We start from the raw sequence: 23,542 nt of genomic DNA on the forward strand, positions 1-23,542 counted from the left end.
TGCATAGCAATCATACATTTATTTAAAATAAAATAAATAAAACAAATTAGAAAACGTCGGTATGATCGTCACACATCCCGAAAGCTTAGCAAACACATGGAAAAAAATAATGTACAGAAAATGTTATGATAATCCTAACATATTTTAAGTACAATTGCTGTGTTTAGTAGTGTAATGTGACTCCTGTGTTCAAACGTCTTATCGCCAGAAATTAACTGCATTCATTGAATAAATAAATAAATAATGTAAAACATTTATCAGTGCTCCATTGCGACTGTACCACTTTTGCATAGTTCATGATTCCACCATCATTCCCTTAAGCAATAATAATAATAAATTGCTGTGCAATCAATATACGGAAAGTTATATATATATTTACAATCGTCTTAAGTAAAGCATTACAACACAAATGAATCAATAACATCTGACATTAATCAGTTTTGTAGCTTGTGCTTATAATGGTGATGCTAGTGCCATTAAACAAAATGACTGATTTGAAGTGCCTTTTATGTTGAACAGGCTTAAAACATCTCATCACATTATATAAAATAAATGATGCATATGTATAAACATGCAAAGACGTGTCGTTTAACAGCTGATCTGTGAAGTGAGATAGCGGCGGGATGGAGGAAGTCATCAGGAATGGCTGTTGTTCAGATTATAATCATCATGTCGAGCTAAAGGACATGATCCAACATATGCATGGACTCCATGATGGCCTCATCCTGAGCAAAGAACAGATGAAATATCATTACAGGTCCTGCAGGTATCAGCCAGAGTCATCTGGACTTTATAAGGAGAACTCACATTCACATTCAACAAAAACTCACAACAGTTTTATTCAAAACTAAAGTATAAAAATAGTTGTTTTGGTGTTGTGCTCGTACCGTTTGACAGGATTCCAGGAACTCCTCCATTGTGACGACGCCATCATTGTTGCGATCCATTTTCTGAGAAAAACAATCAGTCATTTCAGATCTATACTGTGCCAGAAACATTAGAAATAATTAAATAATAAAATAAATACATATCAACAGCTAACAAAAATATCCTCTAAGAGCGTTTTGTTAATGTTCTCATAAAGTTATGAAAACGTTATTTCCGGAGGTGGACAGTAACTAAGTGCACAGTAAAATCGGCAGTGTAAAATGTGCAGTATTAAAAGTTATTTATTCCCAAATCGTTAAATTAACAATATAGAGTGTTAAAGAGTCCTCCTCTTCAGTGTGATTATGGGGTTCTACATTGTGTCATTTTATTTTTACACTCAAAGTGCAAAAAGCCGTGCCGAGTATTCTTGACTCCGCCCTTCGATGACTGCTGCCTCGCCAGACGACGCCATTTTATCTTCATGCGGCCGATTTGGATAGTAGCCGCTTTGCCCATTTGTTAAATAAACTTTGGATTTATACATCTGTCTGAAGATTGTTGATTTTATGTCTGATCTTGTACATTAACGCTATATAATAGTGTAAACAAATTTTTGGCACTGAACAGAATACTTCATTAATAACACTAATAGTGTAATCCAATGGAATAAAGTCAACACCAAGGGTGTTTCATATGCTCATTTAGTGGAGGATTCACATAAACAGAGTTGATTGTGTCTTCAGTGAAGGTGAACAGTGTGAGAATATCAGATGTGTGTCAGTGTATTGGATCCGTGCATTCGGCCTTAAAGTGGCAGCAGCTTTATAAAGAGCTTTGTAACTTTAGTATTTAAATGAGTTTAAGTTAGTCGTCTGCTAGTGTGTCAGATGGAGCGTCACTGACTGGCTTAAACCATGATGGCATAATGGGCATTTATACAACTATAATAAAAAAAATCATCGATATAAATAAGGAAATTTACTTTGGATACTAAAGTACTTTTAAAAACAAATACTTCTGTGCTTTTACAACTTTGACATGTAACGGAGTAATATTTGACTAGCAGTACTTTTACTTTTACTCAAGTAATGACTTTGTCCACCTCTGGTTATTACAGTGTTTTTTATTCTTAGTTTTGGTTATGCAGACGTTTTATTATTTTTTGTTTTGTGAACATTATGAGAAGACTACTTTTGAGTAATTTTAAAAACATTTAAAAAAAACAATCAACTAAAACATTTGAGATTTTATTTTTGATTTAATGATGTTTTGAGACCTAAATAACTTTAAATGAATGTTCTAGTAAGGTCTCTGGGAGCATGTTTGCTCGTTCCCTGTTTCTGGATAGCCTGGTCCTGCCAGACTCATCTCATTTGGACAGAGTCTGGCCCCATTGGCCAGCGTTTACTCCGTAAGGCGGGACCTCTGGTGAAGCTTAACACTATTGGATCTGCGTGAACCAATCGCTAGCGTTTGGTCGTGCCGTATGTCCTCTCAAACTAGCGCAGGACATTAACCTCATCGTACTCAGCCTCTCCCTCTGTCCGCTGACCGGACTGGCTAAAATCTGACCGGAGAAAACCCCAGGATATACTGCAGTCCGCAGCGCTGAAGGAAGATGGCGGAGGGGGCGGAGCCAGGCTAATCCTTGAGTTTAAAGACTTTATAACATATCTTAAAGGATTAGTTCACCTTTAAATAAACGTTTGCTTCCTCGTCCTCATGTCATCCCAGATGTCCATGTCTTTCTTTCTTCAGTGGAAAATAAATGAAGGTTTTTTGATGAAAACATTCCAGGATTTTTCTCCATATGATGGACTTCAATGGGCCTCAAACGGTTCAAGGTCTAAATGTCAGTTTCAGTGCAGCTTCACAGGGCTTTAAACGACACCAGACGATGAATAAGGGTCTTATCTAGACAAACCATCATCATTTAAACAATAAATAAAGAAGTTTAAGTTTTATAAGCACAAATGCTGGCCTTGCTCTGTTCTGTGATGAGCGTTTGTGACGGTGAAACGCTCACGCTTGACGAAGGCGGAAGCACCGAGTCAGTGTTTACAAGTGTTAGTAAAAGCGTTTTAAACGATAAACTGACACAAAGACATTTGAATATATGTGTATGATCCTCCTTACGAACTCGGTGCTTCCGCCTTCATCAAGCGTGACCGTTTCACCGTCACGAACGCTCATCACAGAACACAGCAAGGCCAGCATTTGTGCTTATAAAACTTAAACTTGTTAATTTATTGTTTAAATGAGCGATGGTTTGTCTAGATAAGACCCTTATTCATCGTCTGGTGTCGTTTAAAGCCCTGTGAAGCTGCACTGAAGCTGACATTTAGACCTTGAACCGTTTGAGGCCCATTGAAGTCCATCATATGGAGAAAAATCCTGGAATGTTTTCATCAAAAACCTTCATTTCTTTTCGACTACAGAAAGAAAGACATCGGATGACATGGGGGTGAGCAAACTATCAGCAAAAGTTTATTTAAAAGTGAACTAATCCTTTAAAGGTGCAGTAAATGATTTCTGAGAAACACTGTTGATATTAAAAATGGACACCCAAACAGACACACCCCTCCATGTATTTTGTGGTTGTATTATCTCTATCAATTCAACAAATACATATTGCAGAACTAATAATCAAAACATCCAGGTATACTTTTTAAGAATGCAAAACATTTCGTTTTGACATCATTCCAGCTTTAATTCTTTGAAAATACCTGGAAGAAACTTTCCACATGTTCTCTAGATGCACTGTCCTTCATATACGGATGCGTATACTTCCCCATCATATCATAAATGGACTTCATAATGTCATTCATCTCCTGAAACAGGCACAGTAAATGAGTGAATACAGGAACGGCTGAAATCAACCTCAAAATCTACATCCTATAAACGATAAGAGACCTCTTTAGTGATGCAGCCATCTTTATTGAGATCATACAAACTGAAGGCCCAGCACAGTCTATCGGTGATCGTCCCGCGCAAAATGATGGACAGGCCAACCACAAAGTCCTGAAGCCAATGAGAAATGAGAAACGAGTGTGAAAGAAAGAACTGATTATCAGATTTTTGTGAAAAAAATCATTAAAAACAAGCAGACCCAGATAGCATGGTGACATTGATTCAATGTTGAAATTCCATCACAATCATCATTTTGGTTGAGGTTGAAATTTCAATGCTAAGTAATATTGGATCAATGTCGAAAATTCAATGCTAACACAATACTGGACCAATGTTAAAAATTCACTACTAAATAATATTGGATCAATGTTGATAATTCCATGACAAACATTGAATCAATGCTGATGTTTGGTCTTCTTAATTCTCCACTGGTGAGGCTTACGATCAATCTATCTGTCCCATTATTCAACATGTTAAGGCAAGTCCAAATCAATTGGGTACATTTGTGTGAATGTGAGCACATTTATTATCCTCAAAGGATACGATGAGTACACCAACGAGTGTGTGGATTAACAAAGAATACATAAATGTAAGCCTTTCTTTAAATTTTTCTGGAAGAGTTAAAATTGTATGCGTGTTTGATTTCTGACTCTTCCAATAAGAAAGCTGTAAAAACTATGAATCTTTTTAAAAAGTTTATTATTTTCCTGCTGACTGGCATGTAATGTTGTCATTCTGTGTTTCATGTTATTATAATAAAAAATGTAAAAAACAAAACAAAAACAAAGAACTTCTACCATAAATTTAGTCTATCAGTTTTAAATAAATAAAAATGTAGCCTATTATTATTATTATTTAAATCATGTAGAATGTACATGTATTTCATTATTTATCTAAAGAATACAGAGTTAATAAAGAATTTAGAATATGTGTCCCTATCGAATGCGCCACAATCCAATCCAGCAGGTGGCGGTAATGCACCTTCAAGACATCCACCAATCAACCAAAGCAAGCGCAGCTGAACAGACTTTAATCGCGAAAAAGAGACAGGACAACGACCATGTTTTTTAGAGGTAAGTGGCCTACAAAAATATAATTATAAAATTCATCTCAATTTTAATTTAGTGTTTTTATTCATCTTTATGTTTTACAACTTGTGTGCTTCTCCTCAGCGAGTTAGAGTGAACTGCAATGTTAATAATAGTCACATGAGCGCCCTCGTAAGTTACACAACCAACGGCCAGGATAATCTTAATACATTGAGTTTCAGTTTGTTTTTCACCAAACCATATCATATTTGTATTCATTTTTTTTCTTTCTTAAGATTGGCATATAAACTGTGAATTGCGTCCGAATTCTGACTCGTGCAACTCTTTTTTTTTTTTTTTTTTTTTTTTTTGGTCGTGCGTCGTTTGTTGTGAGGTGTTCATCTATTTTATGAGATGATTTTTGTATTAAGACGATTCATCTGTGCGTGCAACGAGTAAAATGAATGTGCGGCGCGGATCCACAAACGTATCTTACTCGTTGCACACACAGATGAATCATTTAGAATCGTCCTATATTCGTCCAGTGTATAAACGAGAGGCTATCGGAAGGTTAGATGAATTTCTGGCTTGTCAGTAATTGTGTTCGCCACTCGTGAGAGAATCTCACAGCTGAAGCAGAACTAGAACTGATTGACCTGTTAGCGCGGTGAGGGGAAATACAATCAGCTCAGCTCTGCTTCAGCTGTACGATATCATCACGAGAGCAGATCACAATTACATCATTACAGTTTAATCTTGTCACATGCCTGTCCTGTCTTGTGTGCACATGTGGGTTTTGTCATGTCTCCGGTCTACTGTCAACCCCGCCCTTCTTGTTATCTGATTATTGGTTTATTTGCCCCACCTGTTCTCCCTCATTATCTGCCTTGTTTGTTCCCTTATAATCTCCTTGTGTTTGTCAGTCTGTGTTGGATCCTTGTGTAATGTCTGCGTCTTCCGTCCTCCCCGTGATTCTGTTGGTTTGTTTAAGTTTGTATTTATATTATTCCATTATGTGTTTTTCCCCCTTGTGGGTTGTTGTTTTGAGTTTATGTTTTATTTGTTATAAATAAATGATCATTTTCTGCACTTGAGTCCTCGCACCCTTTTCCATTGTATGTGACGTGACAGAGGGAGAAAAGCCCCCTCCGTGCCTGCTCCGGTGGTCCCGATTCCAGGGGTTCCAGTACCGGTGGATCGTATTCCGGTGGTCTCTTTGCTGGCAGATCGTATTCCGGTGGTCCCAGTACCGGCGGATCGTGTTCCAGTGGTCCCTATGCCGGTGGATCATGTTCTGGTGGTCCCTGTGCCGGTGGATCGGATTCCGGTGGTCCCAGTATCGGCGGATCGTGTTCCGGTGGTCCCAGTACCGGCGGATCGTGTTCCAGTGGTCCTGAAACGGAGGAGGAGAAGGAAGTCTCCCTCCGTGCCTGTGCCGGTGGATCGTGTTCCGGTGGTCCGTGTGCCGGTGGATCGTGTTCCGGTGGTCCCAGTTCCGGTTGTCGCTATGCCGGTGGACTCTGTTCCGGTGAACGCCGCTGGGCAGGAGATGCCTCCCAGGTGCCCTGCTCTCACCGCGCCTCCCAGGCGTCTGGCTCTCACCGTGCCTCCCAGGTGCCCTGCTCTCACCGCGCCTCCCAGGCGTCCGGCCCTCACCGCGCCTCCCAGGCGTCCTGCTCTGCTCGCGCCTCCCTGGCGCCCTGCTCTGCCCGCGCCGCTGAGGCGCCCTGCTCTGCCCGCGCCGCTGAGGCGCCCTGCTCTCCGTGCGCCGCTGAGGCGCCCTGCTCTGCCCGCGCCGCTGAGGCGCCCTGCTCTCCGTGCGCCGCTGAGGCGTCCTGCTCTCCGTGCGCCCCTGAGGCGTCCTGCTCTCCGTGCGCCCCTGAGGCGTCCTGCTCTCCGTGCGCCCCTGAGGCGCCCTGCTCTCCGTGCGCCGCTGAGGCGTCCTGCTCTCCGTGCGCCCCTGAGGCGTCCTGCTCTCCGTGCGCCCCTGAGGCGTCCTGCTCTCCGTGCGCCCCTGAGGCGTCCTGCTCTCCGTGCGCCCCTGAGGCGTCCTGCTCTCCGTGCGCCCCTGAGGCGTCCTGCTCTCCGTGCGCCCCTGAGGCGTCCTGCTCTCCGTGCGCCGCCCTGGCGCACTGGCCTGCCCGCGCAAAACCAGCACCCTGCTCTGACCACGCCGCCCTGGGTGCCTGAACTTTGTGGGCCACCATGGCCTCCTGAAAATTTTGTTTTCCCTATTCCCTCCTTGTTGACCCTTCCCTTGTTTGTTCCTTCCTTCTCTGTTTCCCCTGTTCCTCCGGTCCCGCCCTGGTCTGTCCCGCCCGTCCCGCCCTGGTCAGTCCCTCCCGTCCCGCCCTGGTCGGTCCCTCCCGTCCCGCCCTGGTCTGTCCCTCCTGTCCCGCCCTGGTCTGTCCCGCCCGTCCCTAGTGGAGCGTCTGGTAGCCGCTCCTTAAGGAGGGGGTAATGTCACATGCCTGTCCTGTCTTGTGTGCACATGTGGGTTTTGTCATGTCTCCGGTCTACTGTCAACCCCGCCCTTCTTGTTATCTGATTATTGGTTTATTTGCCCCACCTGTTCTCCCTCATTATCTGCCTTGTTTGTTCCCTTATAATCTCCTTGTGTTTGTCAGTCTGTGTTGGATCCTTGTGTAATGTCTGCGTCTTCCGTCCTCCCCGTGATTCTGTTGGTTTGTTTAAGTTTGTATTTATATTATTCCATTATGTGTTTTTCCCCCTTGTGGGTTGTTGTTTTGAGTTTATGTTTTATTTGTTATAAATAAATGATCATTTTCTGCACTTGAGTCCTCGCACCCTTTTCCATTGTATGTGACGTGACAAATCTTTAATGCAGCAAGAAAAAAGAAAAGAGTGAGATCTTTAAGTTCTGTAGGCAGCTATATCAAACTACAGAAATTTAGGAAACAGTTGTGCCTCCAGTTCGTGTTGTAAACGGAAAAAAAATCTCTTCCAAACCACCATGTAGCCTATACAGCTCCTCTTTTATTTCCTAATTTAGCTATTTGGTCATTCATTTACTTGTTTCATTTTCACACTTTATTTATTTACTATTAAATACAATAATATTATTAGATAAAACACCGGATACATTCACTTTGCTTTTTCATTCATTGTGTCTGAGAGTCCTTTAAAGTCTATTTTAAAATGCATTAATAGTCCTGAATTTAATGTTACCGTTTTAACTGGGATATCAAGATTTTGATACAATTTAAAGTTTCACTTCATTTTGTAGTAGGCTATATTTGTAATGTATAATTAATCACATTTCCAAATATTTACTAACTTCTTGCTGTTTTAGATGCCGTGAATGCTGATAATAAGAGGCATCAGAGTTTATCTTTGCTGGGACGGTGCAGAACTGGCTCCATTACAACCTGAAAGGCTTCGGGGCATTGCTCATGGTGGAAACCCCTGAGTTTGGAGTATTTTATTCTTTCTTCTACCTTCTTTCTTTCAGTAGTACTGTGTCATTTCTGTATTTATTGGCAAGTTTACATTTGTATTTACTTCCATTTTGCAGATGCACGTTGTCATGTTTTTCCAGGCTCTTCTCATTTGTGTCATAAATTCAGATGTAATTGTTTTAAATCAATGTGAGATTTCCTGTCGTAACTGTGGGGGCATAAATAAATACATTTGCATGTAAACTGAAGGATGTTGTTAACTTTGAGTGACTTTTTGATGCAAAATCATATCGACTGCAGCCACACATGGTCTCTGATTAAAATGAATAAAATAAAGAGACAAATGAACTGGCATAGAATCCTGCTGTACATAAAGCAAGATTGATCTATTTTTCATTGTTGAAATAACATTATTTCACGGTGCAAACCTGATGAAAAATCAATGATATATTTCAACATTGATTCAATGATATTTTGATTGATGCATTAACATTGATTCAACGCTGATTCACTGTTTGTCTGCTATCTGGGGAACCATTGCTATTATAGTATACAAATCCATTTTATTTACTTTTACATGTTTAAAGTGAATTCAGATAAGTATAAGTATAAGAATAATCAGCTGACCTCAAAACTCACTGCTCCGTTCTTGCGTCGATCGAACGCCTCAAACAGGAAATGTGCATATGCGCTAGAATCTCCAAGAGATTGAGCATCAAACAGTCAACTTAATTTGAGACGCAAAAGGGTTTAAAATCGCACAAATGAATTAATTCAGTTGAACTGCTTTCATGCATTATGCACTCACCTCCGTGAGGAAAAAAGTGAGAGTAGATCAACTTAAAGGTCTCTTCATTCACTGCTCCAGTGGGACACTCCTACGGCACAATCACACACTCGTGAACACAATACTGGAAATATTATACAATGATTTTAGAACATGTTTTTAAAAGGGACAGAGCCTATCGATATGTGCCAGATCTCATGAGAAAACTACACATTTTACAATTTTCGTACAAGTTCATACAATGTGATTTATAGCAAAACGTGGGATTTATACGGTCCAAAAACTAGGTGTGATTAATAAAAAAACGAAGTGATTAATTTATGCCAAAAATAGTTATGTATTTGGTATTTTGGTCAGCAAACTCCCAAACCGTGAGTGATCTTTTCTGTATATGTGAAGGGGTTAGCCAATTACAACAGGAGTCTTAAAGCTACAGTAACCTTTTCCCCCTGTTCCCCCTGACCAAACCCAGTGGTGGATTCAGGATCCAGATTGCAGCGCTCACACTTATTCCAATGAACCACACTAACAGAGAAATCACACCTGTTTGTTTTAATCCAACTAAAACCTGACAAGAGTGAACACTATACACTCACCTAAAGGATTATTAGGAACACCTGTTCAATTTCTTATTAATACAATTATCTAATCAGCCAATCACATGGCAGCTGCTTCAGTGCATTTAGGGGTGTGGTCCTGGTCAAGACAATCTCCTGAACTCCAGACTGAATGTCAGAATGGGAAAGAAAGGTGATTTAAGCCGTTTTGAGCGTGGCATGGTTGTTGGTGCCAGACGGGCCGGTCTGAGTATTTCACAATCTGCTCAGTTACTGGGATTTTCACACACAACCATTTCTAGGGTTTACAAAGAATGGTGTGAAAAGGGAAGAGCATCCAGTATGCAGCAGTCCTGTGGGAGAAAATGCCTTGTTGATGCTCGAGGTCAGAGGAGAATGGGCCGACTGATTCAAGCTGATAGAAGAGCAACTTTGACTGAAATAACCACTCGTTACAACCGAGGTATGCAGCAAAGCATTTGTGAAGCCACAACACACACAACCTTGAGGCGGATGGGCTACAACAGCAGAAGACCCCACCGGGGACCACTCATCTCCACTACAAATAGGAAAAAGAGGCTACAATTTGCACAAGCTCACCAAAATTGGACAGTTGAAGACTTGAAAAATGTTGCCTGGTCTGATGAGTCTCGATTTCTGTTGAGACATTCAGATGGTAGAGTCAGAATTTGGCGTAAACAGAATGAGAACATGGATCCATCATGCCTTGTTCCCACTGTGCAGGCTGGTGGTGGTGGTGTAATGGTGTGGGGGATGTTTTCTTGGCACACTTTAGGCCCCTTAGTGCCAATTGGGCATCATTTAAATGCCACGGCCTACCTGAGCATTGTTTCTGACCATGTCCATCCCTTTATGACCACCATGTGCCCGTCCTCTGATGGCTACTTCCAGCAGGATAATGCACCATGTCACAAAGCTCAAATCATTTTAAATTGGTTTCTTGAACATGACAATGAGTTGACTGTACTAAAATGGCCGCCACAGTCCCCAGATCTCAACCCAATAGAGCATCTTTGGGATGTGGTGGAACGGGAGCTTCGTGCCCTGGATGTGCATCCCACAAATCTCCATCAACTGCAAGATGCTCTCCTATCAATATGGGCCGACATTTCTAAAGAATGCTTTCAGCAGCTTGTTGATCAATGTCACGTAGAATTAAGGCAGTTCTGAAGGCGAAAGGGTCAAACACAGTATTAGTGTGTGCTCCTAATCATCCTTTAGGTGAGTGTAGACAAGACAGACTTCTATTGTCCCGAATGAAATGTATCTTAGGCCCCGTCCACATGAAGCCAGCGCTTTCCCAATTCGATCTTTTTTTTTTTCTCGTTTCAAGAAATATCTGTGTCCACATGAGAGCACTGAAACCGAGTAAAAATGATGTTGTTTGCCAGTGTGTGGCGCTGTAATTCTGCCACAGAAATACACTAAAAACGGAGAAGAAGAGTTGTGGCTAGCAGTGGTATAGCAGGGGTCGGAGGTGAGGCAAAATCTCACGATAAAATAACAATAAATACATTTGCTACCTACCAGATGTGTTTTATTAACGCCTACACCTACCCCGACCCTAAACATACCCTTACAATAATGCAGATACGTTAATTAAATGCAGCGATATTGATGTCCGCATGCCCAGTGCCCGTAGTTGTGTCCCTTAACTCTTCACCGTGCTGGACGTAGTCTGAGGACATCACCGTTTCAGAAAATATATGGATTGGCTGTACACACGACAACGCTAGATTGTCATTTTCAGATTTATCCACTTTGGGACCCGGTTTCAGAAAATATCTGATTCATGCTTCCGAAACGCCGGCTCCGTGTGGACGAAATGCTGTTACGGTACAAAATGTAAACAGCTAAACGCGTCTCCGTGTGGACGGGGCCTTAGACACATACAGTACTAGGGTTGCAACTTTCCAGAAACTTTGGAAACTTTTGTAAAGTTTCTGGAAATGTACTGGAAATGTTCAGCCCCTTTGTAACCCTAGTGAACAGAACACACACTTATTGTCCATTAACAGGCCAAAGTGGTGAGGACCTTACAAAGGCTTTAAGATTCTTACACTTTTGAAACTTCTGTAGAGGACTTTTAGCTCTGTTCTGGTGAACTTGGTCTGTTCTATCAGTTTATCCAGACTATCCGGCCTGTAGCACACGGTAGCAAGCTCAAAATCCTCCTCAAGACTGTCTATATAACAGAGGAAAACATAAAGAAAACATACAGAAACTGCAAAAACAGTACTGCATTTATTTGAGAGAAATATATCTAATCAGAGCGCAGAAAGGAGAGCCACAGACAGTGGTCACTTGCTTTGGCTGACAGCTGGGGTGGAGTCCACGTGGCAGCAGGGCAGAAGCTTGAGGAAGCGCTGCTTCATGGTCTTTTTTCTCTGACCTGAGGGAGGGTTACCTGCAAACACAGAGAACTGCTGAGCTATGCACAAGAGCATTGTAGATCATTTCAATTGCATTACAAGGACACAAAACATTTTGCAAAATGGCAGTCCATCAAAGTCAGTTGGCACAGTTTGCTGCTCTGGCTTTGATTCGAGAATTAATCGGATCACTAAATCTGAAGAGCTGAATATGGGCACACAGTTTCTTTGACCCTTTTGAGTGTGCTGGCACTTTAAATCAGTATGCAAATTCCATAGAACTGGGACAAATGACCAATAATGTATTAAAAAAGCATGACCTTTAGCAAGACTTTGGTGAAATTTCATGGGTAAAGTAGGTCCATAGTGTAGCAATGCACGAAGCACCGCTTATTCAGAAGCCAAACCAAGCTGTTTTATATCGAGAAACACGGTGAAGAAGATGGTGAAGCAAGCAACAGTTCATTGCAACTTTTTATCCTGGAGTTCTAACTTTTTCTCACAAAAGGCTGAACGATTTTGGAAAATAATCTAATTGCGATTTTTTTTAAAACCAATATTGCGATTGTCATTTAATATGATTATTTTTTAAGATCTTTATCTGCTGTATTATTCAATAAAGATAGTAATGCGGGAATCTTTCGTAATCTTAATTAATAAATGAATAAAATTTTATATATATATATATATATATATATATATATATATATATTTTTTTTATTATTATTTTTTTTTTTAATTAAAAGTAATTTTTTTAATAATTGTCCACCGTTCACAAAGTTATCCAACCCGGGCAGCCTTTAATAGAAAGGACATTCTGGGCAAAAGTAGACTCTCTAAATTGTCCTTCACAATCCCCACAAACACTTAACCTAGTGCTAGTCTCTCAGTTTCTCTTCTTGATAATCCCCCAAGGCAGCTGGGGCAGTCCCATTCACTGATACATACAGTCCCCTCCAAAAGTATTGGAACAGTGAGGACTATTCCTTTATTTTTTCTGTAGACTCAAAACATTTGGGTTTGACATCAAACAATTTATATGAGACAAAAGATCAACATTTCAGCTTTTATTTCCAGGCATTTACATCTGGATCTGATACACAACTTAGAAGATATAACCTTTTGTTTGAACCCACCTATTTCTCATGTGACCAAAAGTATTGGAACATGTGACTGACAGGTGTGTTTTGTTGCCCTGGTGTGTCCTATTACATTGATTATTCAAACAATAAATAGCACTAAATGTCTGCACTCAGTTTCAGATTTGGGTTTTGCCTGTGCAGACTTCATTTATAGTTAGACGTGTAACCAACATGAAAACCAGAGAGCTGTCTATGGGTGCACAACAAGCAATTGTGAAGCTGAGAGGAGATGGAAAATCAATCAGAGCCATTGCACAAACATTAACCATAGGAAGTACAACCATTTGGAATGTCCTGAAGAAGAAAGAAACCACTGGTGTACTAAGTAACAGACCTCGAATGGGTAGACCAAGAAAAACATCAGCTGTTGACGACAGAAACATTGTGAGAGCTGTAAAGAAAGACCCTAAAACAACTGTTAGTGACATCAGCAACAACCTCAAGAGGGCAGGAGTGAAGGTATCACAGTCTACTGTCCGCAGAAGACTTCATGAACAAAAGTACAGAGGCTACACCAGAAGATGCAAACCTCTCATTAGCAAGAAGAATAAGAAGGCCAGACTGGAATTTGCCAAAAACTACAGAGACAAGCCTCAAACATTCTGGGGCAAAGTTTTATGGACTGATGAGACAAAGATTAACCTCTACCAAAGTGATGGAAAGGCTAAAGTTTGGAGAAAAAAAGGATCTGCTCATGACCCCAAACATACAAGCTCATCTGTGAAACACAGTGGAGGTAATGTCATGGCTTGGGCTTGCATGGCTTCTTCTGGGACGGGCTCATTGATCTTCATTGATGATGTAACACATAATGGCAGCAGCAAAATGAACTCTGAAGTGTACAGAAAATTTTTGTCTGCCAATTTACAGAAAAATGCAACCAAACTGATTGGGAGATCCTTCATCATGCAGCAAGATAATGACCCAAAACACAGTGCCAAAGCAACAAAGGAGTTCATCAGGGGCAAAAAGTGGAAGGTTTTAGACTGGCCAAGTCAATCTCCAGACTTAAACCCTATAGAGCATGCATTTTACCTGCTAAAAAAAGAGACTGAAGGGAGTAACCCCCCAAAACAAACAACAACTGAAAGAGGCTGCAGTGGAAGCCTGGAAAAGCATTACAAAAGAAGAATGCAAAAGTTTGGTGAAGTCAATGGGTCATAGGCTTGATGCAGTTATTGCAAGCAAAGGATTTTCAACTAAATATTAAGTCTTATTCACTTTAATCTATTTTAAGTTAATCTGTTCCAATACTTTTGGTCACATGAGAAATGGGTGGGTTCAAACAAAAGGTTATATCTTCTAAGTTGTGTATCAGATCCAGATGTAAATACCTGGAAATAAAAGCTGAAATGTTGATCTTTTGTCTCATATAAATTGTTTGATGTCAAACCCAAATGTTTTCAGTCTACAGAAAAAATAAAGGAATAGTCCTCACTGTTCCAATACTTTTGGAGGGGACTGTATATAAGGCAACTAGTTTTAGATACTATTAGGTTTTCAAAACTCAGGAGCTGATATTTTTCTAAAGGTGAACAATGGTGAAATGGCTGTGGTTTGCTATTCCTAACCCTTTTTGTAGAGTTGATAAATTAGTTTTAGGGCCGGTACTCCAGCAAGCGGCCGGACTGTGAAACAGTATTCGATGTGCGAAAGAATCATATGATGAAGGCCGGATTTAGCAGCCTCTGTTGTAATAAAAGGCCTAATTTGTTTGAAATCTTGTAGATTAAAATGTATAGTTTGCTACCTTAATTTGAAAGTGAGATTTGAATCTAATATAAACCTAAGGCCAACTCCAATTCTCCCAGAAACACAGAACATTTACTTTTTGCTGGTAGTTGTTTGGTGGGCGTCAGATTTTACAGCGTTTGACTTTACTATTTTATTTTTATTTTTTGTGAACATCCTAACGATGGTCTTTTTGGTGTTAAGAATAAGACTTGTTTGACTTAACCAGTCTTGTTTTCTGGTTAGTGTAGCTATTGTCTTAGCATCTCTATCACTGAAAAAAAGTGTGTTAGATTTACCTGATTTAATTGTGTACATCAGTCCCACATAAATCAATTAAGTTTAACTAAAATAATTTGTTCATGGAACTTCAACATCATGGAATGGATACATTTTAAGTGACCTGAGTGAAGTGATTTAAGTGAAGTGGATTTAAAGTGAATTTTATATGGTTTCTTGACATTCATGTGTTCAATTTCATATCCATTTATCAACTTCATATATATTAGTGCTACACAACTGAATTATAATACTGCTCCAGCTAGTTGGCAAACTGTTAAAGGGTACTTCAGCGCTGGGAAGATGAATCTGTATTTAAACTGGGTCATTAATGTAGTAGAAATGTGAAATTATTTTTGAATTTGGTGCCTTCTAGACTGAGAAAAGACAGAAAATGTATTTTTGTCTCATGGGGATGAGAGACTACAATTCCCAGAATGCTTTACTGTCCCATTCCCAAAGCCACCGCTACTGGATTACTGTGACTGAGTCCGAGAAGACAATATTAATTTTAATTAATTTTAATTAAGCAATTTGGACAAGCAGTAAAAATAATTGTTTTCAGTGCATGAGGATGACAGCATCGTCTGCATACATCAGATCATGACGTTCAGGACAGACATCTGGGAGATCATTAATGTACAGGAGAATAATAAAGGCCTGAGAACTGAGCCCTGGGGAGCGCCGACATGATGGCTGAGGTAGGGGGATTTTACACCATCTATATGAGCATACATATACTGTATGATATAGCCAGCATCTGTGGAAAAGTTAAAGTGTGTGAGCTTAGTCAGAAGTACTTGATGGTTGACTGTGTCAAACGCCTGCTTAAAGGACAACTCCGGTGAGAAATGACCCTAGGGGTAATTAACAGATGGTTACTGAGTAGATCGTTCTCTGGGATGCAGTTTCATGAAGCCGAATGTAAAGAGTTTTATCTCTAAACACAGATTAGCTTATAACGCTAGTCTATGGGGCACAGGGTAAGTGAAATTAAATCGCTAGTTAATACCACTAACAGCTCAAAATAGCCTCACACTAACACGGCAGCATAATGAGGGTCCCTACATGCAGACCGAAGCATTGAGAACTTTATAAGAGTACAAACAGTTTAATAAGAAGATGCTTTATAAAGACAGTACATTACGCGTTTACAGGCGGCAGCCATCTTGGAAAACAGTCTCGACGAGTCGAGCCACGAACGCTGTGCTAAGAGATGAACTGTGACTGAATCTCATATGGGACATCTATAAGTTAAACAAAAGTCTGTTGATGGTTTAAGATTTTTATCATCCCAGTTTATATTAAAATCACCTATCATTATGATCTCTTTGTTCTGGTCACAGGAGTTCAGCATATTTTTTAGCTGTCTATGGATGGGTGTCGATATAGGCACATTAAAATAAAAGGCATTTCATCTGATAGAGTGACGTCCACACCAACACAATCAAGTGTAATATCAGTAGACCCTTCGAGCTGTCTACTGGTCCAGGTATTCTAGCACAGAGCGCCACCTTTGCCTTGGTTATCGTATAACCTTAAAGGGGTACTTCAGCGCTAGGAAGATGAATCTGTATTTAAACTGGGTCATCAATGCAGTAGAAATGTGAAATTATTTTTGAATTTGGTGCCTTCTAGACTGAGAAAAGACAGAAAATGTATTTTTGTCTCATGGGGATGAAAGACTACAATTCCCAGAATGCTTCGCTGCCCTGTGAGGCCATTCCCAACACCACCAACTTCATTACTGTGACTGAGTTAGAGAAGACACTATAATTAAAAACTGAACGTGTCTGTTCAATATAATGAGTGAGTCACCGCGAGAGTATCACAGCCCTGAGCACTAACTGCACGAGTGATGAGAGCTGAGGTAATCGCGACTACATTCGCGGCATACATTCACAACGCCAGTTCAGTCTGGCACGCGTTTCAGTTCATGCCTTTGCAAGCTTAACTTTCATAGAAATGAATTTGAGAAGTTAAAAGACTTACATTGCTCACCATAGCTCCGTTTAAATGATCCTGTCTGCAAGCTGAGCTCTCCCTGCCAGCTGAGTGTTATCTCCCATCCCCCATGCGCGGATTCAAAACATGCGGAAATGGCTCCCTCTGCTGGCTGTAGTCTTTAGCCTTTGGGCAAGCATTCCTCCTATGATGCAAAAATCGTAATTTTGCATCATAGGAGGAATTTTTCCAGAAATAAAATGCATAAATCTCTCGTCTCAGGGAGATATGAGGGGGGAAAGCACAATAATTTGAATATTCTCCAGGGTTCCTACTGATACAAAGCCATATGCTAATCGCTGAAGTAACCCTTTAAGAGATTGGTATTTGGTAATAAATGAGTTGGGCATTTGATTGTAATAAATGGACGAGCATGTGACATAGTAGTTGCTTTCCATTTGTCCTCAAAAATGGGAAAGCCTTACCTCCCAGTAGGAACTGTTAACTGTAATGGGACGGGGTGTTCCAGTTAAAAAGCTCCTACTGGGAGATAGGACTTTCACACTTTCCCATGTTTGACTTTTCAACTTTCTTCAAGTCAGAGCTGAATCTGGGAAACTTGGGGGAATCTGGAATCCAATATGGCTGCTCATCGCATTAACAGTAAGTCAAACACCATCGTTTATTAGCACTTCTTTTTGTCTGTGTCTTAATAAACTCAGAGGTGCACACAGTCCTATCCAACTGCTGTTTGTGGACATGATACTTCGGCATTATCTGTGCATTTTTATGTGTTTGTTTTCTGAAAGATCAAGAACAAAGGTTTGCCTATAGATGTGTCCATCTCAATCTTCTGACCTCCTCAACGCAGCATTACTCAATCATAACATTATCAATAAATTGCATAAGCGGTTCAATGTGTGTTACCTGGCTGGCTTTGCTCCTGCACGACTCAGGGCTTGAGATATAAACTCACGTACAGTAAACTCAGTACTGATGTAACCTGCGAAAATGGCCTAAAAACCCTTAACTAGTGCACCTGTCTGGAATGCACAAACACAGACTGTTATTAAAGTGCTCCATTTGAACAATCAAATGCTACTGAGTCATGAATAAAACATCAAACTAAAAGTCAAAGTAAAATGAAAGCACTTTATATTCTGATCAGACCTGAAATCAGTTTCATTGAGTTCATTTGTTGCTGGTGGTACTGAGCTGTATCTATCATCAAGCCCAGCTCATGTCACTTGGTTTGGGTGAATTATTTCTAACACCTGTTCCTCCAGAGCTTATTTATCCTGGGATGGAAAAACAAACAGAAATCAGCGCAGCTCTGAACATTAGAGGATGGCGCAGCAGCAGCACAAACACCGCAGCTCTACATTCAGTGTATGAACATCACATCGTGCTCTGCCAAATGACTGATGCTCTCTGGATTGAGGTCACTTATATATAAGTTATTGATGAATCATGAGCACTGATTCTCTGTTGGTTAGCGAGTCTCCGAGGATTGAGTGTCAAACCGTCCCCTACTCTCCAAAGGTAAGCTAGGCCAAATTTCTGACAGTGGTTTTTCACCTGGAATTGCAAACCCTCTTCATTGTTGAGCACATTTGGGAGTTCTGGTTTTCTTAAGACGCCGTAGGACAGCTTGAGTGGTTGTAGCTAGCTCTCTTCGCTAGCTTCAGGAGGTTGTGTATAATGCCCTCTGTGTTTAAAACAGGGTCATCCGCTCCCCTTAGAGCGCTCCGAGTCTGAGGAGACCGGTTTACCAATAGGCTGAGCGCCTCAGATGGTCTGTAGGATGAGATCAAGACTCGGACCTCAATGAAACACTGAAATTATTCATCTCAGGGATGGTAGGTACAACCTTTTGAGAGTGAAATTCAAGCACTTTTCAAGAGCTTCACACTTTTTCCAGCACTTAAAATCTCTAAATATTATCAAATTTTAATGTTATTTTTAATGTGATGATTGACTAAAAGTTTAAAGGGATACTTCACCGCTTTTTCATATTAAACACACCTCTCTCGTCTGAGTGTGTGCCCTTAATCTCTGACGCGCGATGACGATCTGATAGCATTTAGCTTAGCACACTAAGCCCAGTTCATTCACTATGGTACCAAACAGAGATCAAGTTAGAAGCCACCAAACACCTCCACGTTTGCCCTATTTAAATACAGTTACACCAATAGTTGAACGATCAAGTATGGTGACAAAATAAAACGTGGCGCTTTTCTAAGCGGATTAAAAAGGAGAACTATAATGTATGGCGGATTAGCACTTCTGAGAGTACTTCGACTTGGCGCAGTAAAAAGTCCCGGCTGAAAAATCCTCCCTCTCATCTCTTCCCCCTTACTGACAGAAATGAGAGGGAGGACTTTTCAGCCGGGACTTTTTACTGCGCCGAGTCAAAGTACTCTCAGAAGTGCTATTCCGCCATACATTATAGTTCCTTTTTTATATAGCACCACGTTTTATTTTGTGTCACCATACTTGATCATTCAACTATTGGTGTAACTGTATTTAAATAGGGCAAACGTGGAGGTGTTTGGTGGCTTCTAACTTGATCTCTGTTTGGTACCATAGTGAATGAACTGGGCATAGTGGGCTAAGCTAAATGCTATCAGATCGTCACCGCGCGTCAGAGATTAAGAGCACACACTCAGACGAGAGAGGTGTGTGTCAACTCGTCTTAGTTAAGGGAATAACAGTTTAATATGAAAAAGCGGTGGAGTATCCCTTTAAAGGTGTAGGCCACTGTGGCGAACAAGCACTTTTATTTAAAAAAGACATGAAATGCCCACTATAACCAGTAGATGGCAGCAGAGGAGCTTTTACTGACTTATTAGCACCAAGGGGGTAATCTAGCGCTCGGAAAGCGTTCCACCCCTAGGGGCTGCCATTGCTAACCAAGCCATCACCTGCTGTTAGCATCCCATTGACTCCCATTCATTTTTGAGTCACTTTGACAGTGAATAACTTTACATCTGAGACGTTTAAAGACTCCATTTGTCCATTGTTTATTTCTAAAGAAACATGACAATGTATAAAAGGCTCCGTTACCTTGTATCTTACACTATCGCCCCGCAGCAGCTGTTTTTGTAAAAATAGGCTAACGATTGCGTCATAACCAACGCGACCCTGTCGCACAGTTGAGAAATTACCGTATAGACCTGAGGAGACGCTCACAGGCAATCTTCTACTGTCTATGAGACAATCGGGGGGACGTGGAGACATGTCCTGGAGACTAGTCTGATAAAGTCAAGGGGGAAGAATGGGGAGAAGCCCATAGTGAGCCAAAAGCAACGGGAGAAAATATTTAAACAACGTGATTCAGCTTTCGCTTTCCACATCTACTAGAAGACCTACAGCTGTCAGACAGGAGGCTCACGTCACATCTACGTCCTCAAGCTCAGTCTGAGCCTGCGCAGTTCGCTCAGCCATCAGGAAGTGAGTGCCCCTAGGTTGACTTCATTCTTTCGCCATAGACGTCAATGGGAACGCTCGGTCCATTTCTTTTACTGTCTATGATTAGCACTCCACTTTGTTTGAAAATATGCTAATTTTCCAACTCCCCTAGAGTTAAACAGTTGTGTTTGACTGTTTTCAAATCCATTCAGCCGATCTCCGGGTCTGGAGGTAGCACTTTTAGCATAGCTTAGCATAGAACATTGATTCAGATTAGACCGTTAGCATCGCACTCAAAAATCACAGAAGACTTTTGATATTTTTCCTATTTAATACTTGATATACACTTTTGTAGTTACATCGTGTACTAAGACCGACGAACGTTGTGATTTTCTAGGCCAATATGGCTGGGAACTATACTCTCATTCCTGCATAAAAATCATAGAAACTGCTGCCGTAGCATGGGTTCAGCAGCACAATGATCACCTGAAAATAGGCTGACTTCTGTCAACCTAACCAATGTGACAACCTGATTGCACAGGGAGCGTGCTGGGGACTATTTTCAGATGATGCGTAATATCATCATTGCGCTGCACCTGTGGTACGGCAGCAATTCCCTGATTATTACACCGGAATGAGAGTATATTTCCTAGCCATATCAGTCTAGAAACATCACAACTTAAATAGGAAAAATATCGAAAGTCTTTTGTCATTTTTGAGTGAGAAGCTAACGGTCTAATCTGAATTAATGATCTATGCTAAAAGTGCTACCGCCAGACCTCGAGATCAGCTGGATTTGAAAACGGTAAAACACAACTTTTTAACTCTAGGGGAGTTGGAAAATAAGCCTATTTTCAAAAAAAGTGGAGTGTTCCTTTAATATAGTGAAAAACGTAAGAAGGCACAAAGGCTCAAACAAACACCTTTCTTCAAATTGTGACTAAATTACCCAGAAAGCAAGTAAAGCTCCTTTAATTATCACTGGAGCTATCAGTCAGTTCAGTGTGAGACTACAGAAGAACAACGGCACATTTAATACGAGTAGATTATTGACATTTTCACTACAAACATTTTGCACATTACCAGCAGCGTCAATAAAAGTTAATTTCATCTGCAAATCAATTCAAACTCAGCGCCACTGTTAAATATCCAATAAACAAACTATATTAGCAATTGCACTTATTAACAAAACAATAGTACATTTATGATTATATTAACTATATCAATTTTCCATCTGTAGGTCTGAGTGCCACTGCTCTCTAATGTTAGTTTGAATATGTTTTATAGATTGACTTAAGGCAATGGTACAGCTGTGACACTGACAAAGAGTCTGACTATACTTTATCAATTATTTAAGCAATATTATAACGCCTTATTATGACAATGATGATACGGCTAGCATGAAATGGGTAGAGTGATTTATTGAGACCTCTTTGGTTAATTTGCTGGGGAATTAATATAGTTGGTTGACTGAGATATGGTTATGTGTGAGTTTAATTTAGTAATTTCACGACACACTAACAAATCTAAAACTGAAGTAGATATATTACTATCAAGTTTGTTACTGTTTCAGATTTCACAGAAATTAGTATGCCAATTTGTAAAATGAGCCTGATTAGCTTTAGATTAGCAGCAGCAAATTAGATAATAAAAAAATGAATCTGAGTTGTTATTTTATATTCATTATGATACAAGCAGTAGTAGTTAAATAAATAATGTATACTATAAAATATAATCTACAGTGAGATGAATCTAAATCCTGTCAGATAGCCTAAACAGCCTTAAGCATAAAACTCGTGAATCTTAATATGATTAAATCGGAACATGTTATTCGCACAACTGCAGGTAATATTAACAGTCAGATGTCTAATTTGAGCTTGCAGACCGAATTCGTTATATTGGAAAACAGGCGGTAAAAGTATTTCTGAATGAAAACCCAAACAAAACAACTCACTCAAACTCCGTCAAGAGTGTGGCGGTGGGCATACAAGGTCAGACAACTTTATCGGAGAAATGAGAACATATGAAGTATGAACAGCGTGTCGTGTCGAGCAGCCTACCCACCCGTCAGCAGGTCATGGGATCCGTCACACTCTGCCGTGTTCAGACTCTCATCTCTGGACTTCACCTTCATGTCGTCTCGCACAGACTGAAAGAACAGGCTATCTTCAACCCTACCTCGAGCGAGGGATACTATTGGATTAACGTTACCTCTCACTAAAGCCAGTTAATGTGTTTGCAGGGCTTCAGAGTGTGAATAATGCTGTTATATTTCCATTAGAAGTTCCCGTTGAAGACGCTCCAGTATCCGGTGCACTCGTGCGGAACATGTGTAGACTGTTTTGACTGTACTATCAGAGACAGTTCTTCTGTTATTATAGAAGAGTCTCGGCACCGCCTCACTGCCATCTGCTCTGCCCTACTGCAATATGAATGAAGCTGCTCAGTGAATCAGGACTCTTACACACGGCATGCTTGGGCTTCATCATCATCATCATCATCATCATCACTGGCACCTTCAGAATCAAGTCAGTCCATCATTTTAGCTTCAAATAAGCCAAGGCATTCCAGCATCAGCCGTGGCTATTATAACACATTCCAAAGCTAAGGCATGTCCGGCTCGTCCTGAGTAATACTTTTTCGACGTTCAGAATCAATTCATTTTATCTTTTAAAATGAAACACATTTTTATGTGTTCTGAATGAAAAAGAAAAAAAAAACATTTCTGTGCATTCCAAATCAATCTTTTTTTAAATAAAATAAAAACAAACAAAAAAATCTGAATACACATTCTGAATCAAAGTATATTTACATATTCTGAATTAAAGTATTTTTTACAGATTCTGATTAAAGTATATTTACATACTTGTGATTAAAATATATGTACATATTCTGAATCAAATTATTTAAATATTCTGAATCAAATTATTTTTACATATTCTGAATCAAAGTATATTTACATATTCCGAATCAAAGTATATTTAGATATTCTAAATTTAAGTATTTTTACAGATTCTGAATTAAAGTATTTTACATATTCTAAATTTTATATTCTGATTAAAGTATTACAT

The 23,542-nt window shown here is 40.2% G+C and overlaps 1 protein-coding gene across 1 annotated transcript; it reads right to left on the reverse strand.

Moving 5' to 3' along the window:
- Positions 1-22,953, reverse strand: kcnip2 (Kv channel interacting protein 2). The gene is made up of 9 exons (XM_067414940.1): positions 22,536-22,953; positions 11,901-11,999; positions 11,653-11,777; positions 9,036-9,105; positions 8,855-8,925; positions 3,784-3,891; positions 3,597-3,701; positions 888-950; positions 1-725 (listed from the first exon to the last, which is right to left on the reverse strand). The coding sequence occupies exons 1-9, from the start codon at positions 22,603-22,605 to the stop codon at positions 678-680; spliced, it is 759 nt and encodes a 252-aa protein (XP_067271041.1). The 5' UTR covers positions 22,606-22,953; the 3' UTR covers positions 1-677.
- Positions 22,954-23,542: the final 589 nt, after the last annotated feature.

This window comes from Pseudorasbora parva, chromosome 14 (assembly GCF_024679245.1).
Source record: "Pseudorasbora parva isolate DD20220531a chromosome 14, ASM2467924v1, whole genome shotgun sequence".
In the NCBI taxonomy this organism is placed as follows: domain Eukaryota; kingdom Metazoa; phylum Chordata; class Actinopteri; order Cypriniformes; family Gobionidae; genus Pseudorasbora; species Pseudorasbora parva.